We start from the raw sequence: 10587 nt of genomic DNA, 5'->3' as shown, positions 1-10587 counted from the left end.
GAACAGTTTAGAGAACAGTAAACATCACAGAATAAGGCTTCTCTAGAAGTGTCAGGGATATTTACTTTTACCACTCTTCAGAAAAACAAGAAAGTGTTCTGTTCACAGGCTTGTTAGCAACAAGCCAGCATGGCTGCTTTGTATGTATCACTATCAACTTTGTAAGGAAGTAGACGGTAGATTTTCAGCTGAAGCACGAAGGGGACAATTCTGGGGGAGAGCGGTCAGCTCTTTGGCAGTCCAAATGAGCACTTTGACCCGTTCTTGCAGCTGTAGTTTATCCTGATGCTGCTCTAGGGCCTGTAGTCCTGACTGACCTACAAAATCAGCGGCAGCCTGGGGCAAAAAAGAGAAGACCAAAGTTAGTTCTGAGCTTGCTCGTGACTCTTGAGCCTTCAGAAAATACAGGAACAACAGATAGCCAAATACCTCTGGCCAGTGATGGAAGAGGAGATGCAGTAGTTCAAGATCTTGAGCCACGACTTGGTCATCAGGAAGGGCAAGGATGCTAATGAGGGGGAAGAGTACAGCCTTCTGATGCAGCGCCTGGCAGTAGACAGAGCCCTTAGCAGCTATGTTGCACAGCACTGTCAGAACCTGAAGAAGACACCAAAAGGCTAAGGTTAGGATTCTGCCACTCTAATCTTTACAGTAGTATCAAGGAACTTCTGTGGCCTTAAATATCTGGCACTGATTGCTTGCCTGTTTGCTTTTCACTGCCTCCTCTTTGAAGATTCAGGAAGTTGTACCAGCTAGTGACATATCTAGAACTTCCTATATTGTTGAACTGGTGCTCAGTAGTGCCTGCTCAGTTCCCTTAGCTGATGCATCTCTCTTAATTTCAATTGGGCTGGAAGCAAGAAGGGCACCCTCAAGCAAAATGAAGGTTTCCATATAGCTAGTGGAACCTTGAGGAATACTAGCATGGCTTGGGACTCAACTACCTTCCCCAGTACCAACCACCTTGGACCCTACAATCAGATGATGAGTCCTTGCTGGTGAGGGCTGCCTAGCTGGCATTGACCTGTGACAGAGCCTTCTTAGTAGCAGTTCCTGGTGAAGTGCATTTGTCTCCCTCACCATTGACATTCAGGAAGAGTTTAAAAACATTACTGTTTAGCCAAGCTTTTGATGGCTGAAAGATACTGCTCCTGGCAACCCTTGAAATCACTAGTTGAGAAAACGCTTAATTGCTTTTAGAATACTTCCTCCCTTTGTGGGGAAAGGCAGTATATAAATTAAATAAACTCCCTAGCCTCTAAAACCCCTTGGAAAACTGGTGTATTACAGAACCAAAAGACAAAAACTGACCAAACAGCAAAAAAAGTTGTGCTAAGAAGAATTTAAGTACAGAATGAATCTCATCGCCATTGACAAATCCAGTATTTATAAATTAGTATTTTTATTCTACTAAATACCCTTTTAAATGTGTTTATGGGAGAGGGGAGGGAGGTTATTGCATTTGGTTTGTGGTATTTTTTCCTTGTTTTTGTTATGTATTTTGCATTTTTCTCTCCTATTTTTATGTTGTGAACCACTTTGAGATCTAAGGATTAAGGATGGTATACAAATTGAACAAACAATAAAGTAAGAATAATTTAAAAAGACAGATTGCCAGTTTCACATCAGTGGCTGAAATGGCTGTTGAGAGCCATCCCCTTAGGTGTCCATCTGCATGCAATTTGAACACAACACACTTCAAAGAGATGGCTCTCAGCTCCCATCAGCTGACGAACACTAAAAGCCAATCAGCTGCACTAGGGAGTTCCCAATAGATACTTCCTAGTATGGCTGATTTTGGTGAGGCTCTCTACCAATACCAATCAGTATTAAGAGGCAGCCCTAATTGCCAAAAGTCACCTTTCCCAAAACTGCACAAAGTCAATATCCAGTTTCAAATTCTCTGGTGTTCATAGAGGGGAGGAAATCCATCCTCAACCCTGATCAGTACTGTAACGTACCAGCAAGCTCAGCCTCTCGTAGCTCAAGAGTTTCAGTAGAGATGGAAAGAGGTCTGGGTTGAGCAAAGCAGAGCATGATCTGATGCTGTCAGCTAGGGAAAGAAAGAAAAATCTCAATCCCTATTGGCATTCTGTTCAACAGAGAAAAAGTGAGCTACCTGGAAGAGTCTTCTGCAGAAGAAACTTTCAGCATGTTTACAGTAGGCAGCTAAAACAGGCTTTAACAGCTAAAACAGCCCCAAAGGAGAAAAGCCTAGGATGCTTGAGCAAGTCACCCTAGTTTTTTGCTGCATGGTGCAAGGATACGAGATCTCACAAATCATATTGTCTGCCTGAAAACCTCTCTGTACTGGAAACTTTTAATAATACCTTCTGCTGTATGCCACCTAGACAACAATGTTATCAGGTGACTTTAAATGGGTGTGCAGGCGGGTTTAAATCCTGAAGAATTTAAGCCCCACACTTCAGCTTAGGAGTGGGGGTTAGATCTTCTCAGTCTGGCAGGATTCAATGCAAACCCTGATTCAGGATGGTGTTTGCACTGCAATCACCTGCTAAAATGGACACCCACCTACAACCCCCGCCCCCGGCTTTAGGAGAGGATTCCATGCAACCCCATTCATGTATCAGAAGGGGGTAAGCATCAGAATCTCCTGCTAGAGGGGTGTTTTTCACATTGTTTTAGCAGGTGATTCCATACAAACCTGCTAAAACGATGGGGGATAGCCTCTTATTTTTAGCAGCACCTTGCACATGATATCATTGTGATGTCATGTGATTGACAAGCCGGCAGCCCCACCTACCAATCCTGATAAGAACCTGGCTTGTGGAGCCAAAAAGGTCCCCCCCCCATCCCGTTAAGTGAATTATTAGGCTGTAAAAGAAAATGCTGGACGCGGGTGGCGCTGTGGGTAAAAGCTCAGCGCCTAGGACTTGCCGATCGCATGGTCGGCGGTTCGAATCCCCGCGGCGGGGTGCACTCCCGTTGTTCGGTCCCAGCGCCTGCCAACCTAGCAGTTCGAAAGCACCCCCGGGTGCAAGTAGATAAATAGGGACCGCTTACTAGCGGGAAGGTAAACAGTGTTTCCGTGCGCTGCGCTGGCTCACCAGATGCAGCTTGTCACGCTGGCCATGTGACCCGGAAGTGTCTGCGGACAGCGCTGGCTCCAGGCCTATAGAGTGAGATGAGCGCACAACCCTAGAGTCGGACACGACTGGCCCGTACGGGCAGGGGTACCTTTACCTTTACCTTTAAAAGAAAATGCTAATCTCATCAATTTATTGTAACTGTTGAGATCTACCTAGCCTTAGTACTATCAAGGTCAATATACTTTGCCCCATTAGAAGACTCAAATAGGTAACAAAGGAGAGGCAAGGCAGCAGTACCACTTGGTTTGTCATCTAGTGCTAACTGTGTGTGCCAGGACATACCTGTCAGATTGTTGATGAGCCACAGACACTCCTGGGCAATGAAGAGGTGTTCGGAGACAAAGTACTGTATGAATTCAAATAAGGCCCTTAGAAGTCTCTCTTCCTGTTCCACGAGTTCAACATCGCCCACTTCATCTTCTGCAAGAAGATTGGCAACACACCGCACCACAGGACAAATCAACTGACAAGAGAATTGAAAAAAATACATTCAGAAGGAGAGTCGGGGGCACAGCCTGGCACCTCAAATATATTTCCTATTTACTTTACCAGTTCTACACCCTCAACTGAAGTTGTTGACATCACAGAAGCCAGTTCTAGTAACAGCTGCACAAGGGATGGCACAGTCCTTTGAGAGATCAGCAGTGAGTTGTTCACCCGGCTACGGAAAGGAAAATAAAGGACAGCTATCCCACTTGAGTAGGACTAGGTAGAGTCCCACCTCTATCCAACCCATTAAAAGGCTTTTCTCCTATTCAGTCTGCTCATTTTTCAAGTGAAATCAGTTTTTGAATATGCAAAGTTGAAAGTGGGGGGAATGGGATGTTAGAAATGGTTGTAAGGTGCAGGCGACAGTAGCCATGAAAAACTGGTTAGACTTTGTGACCTTGCTATATTATCTCACTCATCACCCTGGCTTTACAGGAAGGGGTTAGCTCAGTGGGTCTTAGGCCATTTTCAGGTGAACCTCACTTGGCAGCTTCAGGGGACCAGCAGGATTTAGAACCGAAGGATACTGCCCACTTATCAAGATGACTGGCATGGATAAAAATGATCTGCCATTAAAGAGCCAACATTTTCCATTCTTCATATTTCTTCAGCAAAGGGGTGGGAGGTGGGGAACGTAGTTTGTTTACGGAGCAAATATTTGTGCAAGCGTCCCTACACTGGAAGTCAGGCCCATGCCCTTTGCATCTTTGTTCCCAATGTGCACTACCAACATGCACAGACAACCCACCTCCATGTCTCACTCAAGAATCCTAACCCACTACTTAGGACCTCCTATGTACCACAGAAACATTTACCTACAAATGATGTAGTGAAGACCCCATGCAAATTCCACTGCAGCTCCTATTCCTTCTTCCAGGTTGGAACAAACCAGGTGAAGCATGTCTTTGGGGAGGGTGGAATTTAGGACCAAGCTGGGGGCAGAAGAAGAAAAATACTCTGTTTAGTTATTAGGGGAACCATTTCAACTATCCCAGAGGCAGAGAGTGATAGTAGTTGGAGGTGAGATATTGCTTTTGGTAGCTTTACACATGCCTTTCTGTATACAGTGGTACCTCAGGTTAAGTACTTAATTCGTTCCGGAGGCCCGTTCTTAACCTGAAACTGTTCTTAACCTGAAGCACCACTTTAGCTAATGGGGCCTCCTGCTGCTGCTGCTGCCGCGCCGCCGGAGCCCAATTTCTGTTCTTAACCTGAAGCACTATTTCTGGGTTAGCGGAGTGTGTAACCTGAAGCGTATGTAACCTGAGGTACCACTGTAGTTTTAAGGACAAGATACATGTCATCTACCATTGCATAGATATATTTGACCAAAAAAACCCACCACCTGATTTTTTTAAATATATCTGTTCTAGTGAAGGGTTGAGGAAGATACACATGAAACTCCCCCAACAGCTCCACTGTCAGGACATGGGCATCAGACATGGCCTTTTAACAATACCCACCTCTCCTCAAGCCACATGATTTCCTCCCTCCCTCCCAGCCTCCCCAAAACTTCAGCATTTCAGAAACCAAAGGTGCAGCTTATTATCTACTTGCTTAATTAACATGCAGAACTTAGAATGTTAAAAGGGTACAGTATTTTGAACAGGACAAGGTACCAAGATTAACATGATAACACTTGATACTTCATATCAAAATACAGTATAATTTGTAGGTTGATCTTCTTGCAACATTGATATAAATAAAAGTGACATTTTTTATGAATCTAACTGTAAAGTAAGGATATGAAAGACATCATAAAATAATGGAAGAAATTTCATGGCATAGGCAAGGTCCACCGCCTAAAATGATTAACACCACACAAACTCCAATGAGAAAGATGTTGGTGTGGCAAAAGAAATCTTCAGGATTTTAAAGCCAGATCATCCCATTAATGTTAAAGACTAAGATTATAGCTAAAGTATGCCCCCATAGAAAGCTTATTTGTGGAGCTGGTTGATTCACTTCTGCTGCCAGCATACAGGAGACTAGGGTTTGAATCCCCACTCAGCCATGAAGCTCACTGGGTGACCTTGAGCCAGTCACCATCAGGGTTGAAATGGGCAGGAGGAGAAGCATGTACACCACCTCAAGCTCTTTGGAAGACAAAGGAGATATATAAATGCAATTAATAAAATAAATAAATAAATAGTAAGTAAGTAAGTTAGTAAATGAGTGACACCAAGATTGGTGCCTCATGTGCACATATACTTTTTCTAAGGGATTGGCGTAACCAAGAAGGAAGCTGGCTATGTCATGCGCACACAGAGAGATACACGTCAAATTCTGAAATGAAGAGATTATTCCACTTACGGTATGATTTCAGCTGGAGCTTCCTTGGACTGCAAGAGCTGTGACAGAACGTAGCCAACACCTTCCCGCACCACCACATGAGGGGACTGAAATCAGAGTACAACAGTCACCATCAGAGTAAAAGGCCTTAGTGTGTTATGTACCCTGTGGAAACACATACGTGGTTGCAGGGGTGGAGGGTACAGCTGATTAACTGCTGTATTCCTTCAGACATTTCTCAGGAAGTTAAAAATATAAGCAAAAAGCTTAATGAAGCTAAGAACAGCAAGCTGCTCTTTGAGAACATCTTATTAATTGCTTTCATGGGTTATTGTATAATCAAATGAAATAAGCCACAATAAATCATTCAGTTCTGGGCAGCAGGGTACAGAGTCCTCAGTCTCTGTGTTGCGTATGCAGTCGAGGGATTCTACTTCTTCTAACAGTGGTAAATGGATAGTGCATGACTCAAATGCACTCTTTGATTTGACAAGGCTTGTACGCAGCTGGCATTCAGAATGTCTGGGCAAAGACTGTTTCCCACTTACCTGGATGCAGGATGCCAGTACTGGGATAATGCCCTGAGGTAGAAGCTTTTTCTTCACAGCAGTCATCTCAACCACCAAGTTCCCCAATGTGTACAAACACAGCTCCTGAAATACAGCAGGGAGGAACATGCTCCATATTCACCATTCTATAACTGCAACTTCTTGCACAATGCTACAATACCTGCAAACAACTCTAGGGACAGAAAACATTTCCACTGGAGCGAAGAGTAGCTGAGAAGATTTGGGGATGCAGAGATGTAACAGCTCAAGCAGCGAGAAGAAATATAGGCAATGGAAACATATACTTCTGAAAATAATGTTAATGTGATCAATAACTTTACACCAATTGTCAGAGGTCAGCATCCATATGAGCCTTTGCTACCACCCCTCAATGGGAGACCTCCTATCCAATGAACCTTACAATGATTCTTCCAACTATAGCCGGACTACAATCACTCCCTCATTCCAGGATGTACTTGCAGCCAAGTTCATGTCACTGCAAAAGGCCCAGGCAGCCGCAACTTTCTCTAGTCTTCACATTTACCTTTCCCATGTTCTTCAGACCTTTAATCCACACTTTTCTGGTACCTAGTGGCCTAAGCTGGGGCACATTTGCTTCAAATATGCAAAAGGGCCTGTTTTATCAGATAAAACCCAATTAAGTTGAAGTCAATAGCAATGTACTTTGTTCCATCTTGAGCCACTTTTTAAACTCAAAAAATAAAGAGTATGCTGGAGAGGATAGTTTTCATACTCTGTAACGTGGAGCCTGGTGTAGGCAAAAGGTCACACTTCATTTGCCTTACCAGAAGCTGGAACAGCCAAGTACCGCCAGCCTGGATCTTACCATTAGGGCTACACTGTGTCCAGAGAGGTACGTCAAGAGGTAGGAGGTTGCCGGCAAACACGCCTCAACCACATCAGGGTCACTGGAATGGGAGAGTTCATGTAAACAGCGAGCTGCATCCATCTGCAGATCTGCCAGATTGCCAGTGAAGAGACCAATCAGCACACGCATACTGCCCTCCAGCCTACAAAATTAAAACACCATCTTTATGCAGTCCTCTGCCAAATCACATACTCTTTTTACTTATCTGTTCTACTGAAGGAAAGTAAGTGTGAAGTTGGACCTATCCCAATAGCCTAGTAGTTGTCACTATTGCTCCTACTATCATTGTTATAATCGTATTTATCTTTTACATTGACATAGCCACTCATCAAAAAATATCCCATGGGATATTACTGTTCATCTGCATGGCCCAGGAAATCAGGCGAATTCCAACTGAATGGCACTTAACAAACCTAAACAACTTGACAACTTATTTCCCACCCAGCCCAAACTGGAATTGAACATTGGCAAGTTTATTTAACCCAGACTGGAACAGAACATAAAGTTTACCCGTTCTTCCCACACCAGACCCCCACAAGTTAGTTCAGGTTATCAATTCAAAGTTAGAGTCTGTCTTAAAAAAACAGGAGGTTGAGCACACACTAGCCACAGCCAAAGAATAGTGAAAACAAACATCCAAAATCTAAAAGAAAGTTTGTCCTTGGGAGGCTTGTATACTCAGCCCTCTTCTCAACCCAGAAAACAGCAGGGAGGACAGAAACTGTAACAGACTAGCATTCAACACCCTGTTGGATGAAGAAGAGGAGAGCATTTCTGTGCACTACAGAGTGCCTCTCTTCTTCTGGGGGGCTCATCTAATCTCTGGAGCTGCCACACTTTCAAGGTCATGGACATCTAATAGAAATCCAGCTAACAAGGAAGTTGGACCTCTCTCCACTTACGTTGGGTTGTTTCTGCACAAGGTAAGATGCTGTACTGCACCTAAATAGTTCCATTTACTTCAACACAGACAAGCACCCCACCCCCCACCCCCGGAATAGGCATCAGCAGGTCAAGTGCACATTAACTAACCTGATGAATTTCTGCTGGTTTTCTCTGTGCTGTAGTCCTTGTCGAAGGAGACGCAGAGATGTTGCCCTGTCTTCTTTTCCTCTTTGGATGTTTTTCAGCAGCTGTGAAATCTGCTAGTGAGCAATACTGAATCAGTGACAGAACTTGAAGGGAAAGCAAATCTCAGGTGGAAGCCTCTTGCTGCTGTCCACCTCTGTGGTATGAAGGGCTGAAACAATCCTGGAGTCTCATAGGCCAGGGTGCGGTGGGCTATGAAATTTAACTATTTAACATCTCTTTTGAAAGAAAAAAGACATCAACTTGAAATATTACTTGGACGTTGTACCGCTTCGCTCGCATGGCACTTTCATATACTGTGATCATAAGCTAGCTATAAATCAAAAATATCAGTTATCTCTAAACAAATCAAAGGGTTGCGTGACTAAATGCACTGCATTTATTAATATCTAAGACCGGGCGGCGCTGTGGGTTAAACCACAGAGCCTAGGACTTGCCAATCAGAAGGTCGGCCGTTTGAATCCCCATGACGGGGTGAGCTCCCATTGCTCGGTCCCTGCTCCTGCCAACCTAGCAGTTCGAAAGCACGTCAAAGTGCAAGTAGATAAATAGGTACCGCTCCAGTGAGAAGGTAAACGGCGTTTCTGTGCGCTGCTTTGGTTCGCCAGAAGTGGCTTAGTCATGCTAGCCACATGACCCAGAAGCTGTACGCCGGCTCCCTCGGCCAATAAAGCGAGATGAGCACCGCAATCCCAGAGTCGGTCACGACTGGACATAATGGTCAGGGGTCCCTTTACCTTTAAGACCCAATCAACTTCAAAAAATGGACGATCTTCCTACCTCTTCTTCAGAGAAAGGAGCTGCTACCCCACTGTCCATTCCAACCTGCCCTTCATCCATCAAGGTGTCTTCACACAAAAGCCGCTTGCTGATCAACTGCTGATGCCTCCGCGCACTCCGTAGAGCTGCAAACAAAGCAGCACATTGTTATCAAACTGCCGCAATACAAGGAGCAAAAAGAGCTTGTTAAATGAGACTGCCACACAGAGCAAAGTAATATGCAACTCCCTCTCTCGTCCCAATAAAGCTGCGGAAGGAAGTCACACACAAACCTGACTCTTGCTCTCTCCTCCAAGTCCGCAGGTCCTCCACGCTGCAGTTGCGTGGCCCCCAGCGGCTTTTTCTCCAGCTCCTTGGACCAGCGACTCCATGGGAGGCAGCAGCTGCCGCTGCTTCAGCACCCGGGACGGACCCAAGAGAAATCATAGCTCCTGCTCTGAGCCTGGGCTGCCCCCTTAGGCAGCAGGTAGCAACATATAGAGCACCCCTCCTAAAAATGGGGGCGGAGCTGTCCCTTTAAAAGGACCAGCAGCCGGTCACTACTGTCGGCTCCCAACTCGTGTCCACAGAGCCACACATTTGCGTGCAATTATTATTATATACTTATTTGCACCCTGCCTTTTTTCCTGACATGGACTCAATGATATGGCTCCCCCCGCGCAGGCCACGGCTCAAGGGCCTTCTCCCTCTTCCCAGCAAGGGGCTGCCGCCCAGAGGAGCCGGGCCTGCCTCTCAGGGGCCAACACCAGCGAGGCCGGGAGGAGGAGGAGGAGGAAGGTCTCTGAATGACAAGAGAGATGGACAAGCAGAGCCGCCGGGCGGAGGCCTTGGTCCAGGCACAGACCAACTCCGCGCGGTTGCCAGGACAACAAACTCAAGAGTTATCCGACCGGGTTGCGGCCGGAGGAAAGGAAGTAAGGAGAGGGAGGGGCAGCCAGGTTGGCGGATGTTTCAACTATCGGCTCAGTGCGCCTGCGCACTCCGTCCGGGAAAGGAAAAACTCAATGAAGGGAACTATAGACCCAAAAAGTGTAGAGTCGTCGAGCTCCCTGGATGAATGAGTTCCCTTGTCACATTGCGATGTTATTTTCAACCGTCTCCCCGGGGCAGAAGTGAGGGATGCTCTTAGGAATTCGAGGTTTTTCTTTAGCATCATTTGGAAGCGAGATAGGAGCAAAGAGATGAGGTCATTCGGGTCTTATAATTTACACTGCCTATTCCAATGCACACACAGTCCCTCTCAGCCCCTTACTGAGGACAGGAAGGGTGGGTTTGGAGGAAAGCTTGTGACTTACAACAGCCCTGCAGCGCAGGCCAGTGTTTAATATTGGGACTGGCGGGGGGGGGTCTAACTAAGGCTGAGAGGGCAGTTTGCCACAACCCTGCAATA

General features: G+C 45.7%; 1 protein-coding gene across 5 annotated transcripts; it reads right to left on the bottom strand.

Annotated features, from left to right (window-relative positions):
• Positions 1-38: 38 nt before the first annotated feature.
• Positions 39-10171, bottom strand: TMCO6 (transmembrane and coiled-coil domains 6). Of its 5 annotated transcripts, none has more exons than XM_083624471.1 (12): positions 9470-10171; positions 9198-9322; positions 8361-8470; positions 7287-7470; positions 6440-6544; positions 5913-5998; positions 4415-4531; positions 3660-3771; positions 3393-3573; positions 1962-2053; positions 430-597; positions 39-336 (listed from the first exon to the last, which is right to left on the bottom strand). In XM_083624471.1, the coding sequence occupies exons 1-12, from the start codon at positions 9621-9623 to the stop codon at positions 154-156; spliced, it is 1617 nt and encodes a 538-aa protein (XP_083480597.1). In that variant the 5' UTR covers positions 9624-10171; the 3' UTR covers positions 39-153. The 5 variants fall into 5 exon arrangements, with proteins under 5 accessions (XP_083480597.1, XP_083480596.1, XP_083480595.1 ...); XM_083624470.1 differs by having other exon boundaries at positions 8361-8473; positions 9470-10170; XM_083624469.1 differs by having other exon boundaries at positions 39-597.
• Between the last annotated feature and the right edge of the window lie 416 nt (positions 10172-10587).

This window comes from Podarcis filfolensis (assembly GCF_964270895.1).
Source record: "Podarcis filfolensis genome assembly, chromosome: 7".
In the NCBI taxonomy this organism is placed as follows: domain Eukaryota; kingdom Metazoa; phylum Chordata; class Lepidosauria; order Squamata; family Lacertidae; genus Podarcis; species Podarcis filfolensis.
This window is presented reverse-complemented; position numbering and strand designations above follow the sequence as displayed.

Coding starts and splice junctions, on each gene's coding strand:
- TMCO6 (XM_083624468.1), bottom strand. CDS start 9,623: ATGATTTCTCTTGGGTCCGTCCCGGGTGCTGAAGCAGCGGCAGCTGCT. Junction 9,323..9,469: donor GAGGAGAGAGCAAGAGTCAG/GTTTGTGTGTGA, acceptor CTTTGTTTGCAG/CTCTACGGAGTGCGCGGAGG. Junction 3,574..3,659: donor CAGTTGAGGGTGTAGAACTG/GTAAAGTAAATA, acceptor TTCTCTTGTCAG/TTGATTTGTCCTGTGGTGCG.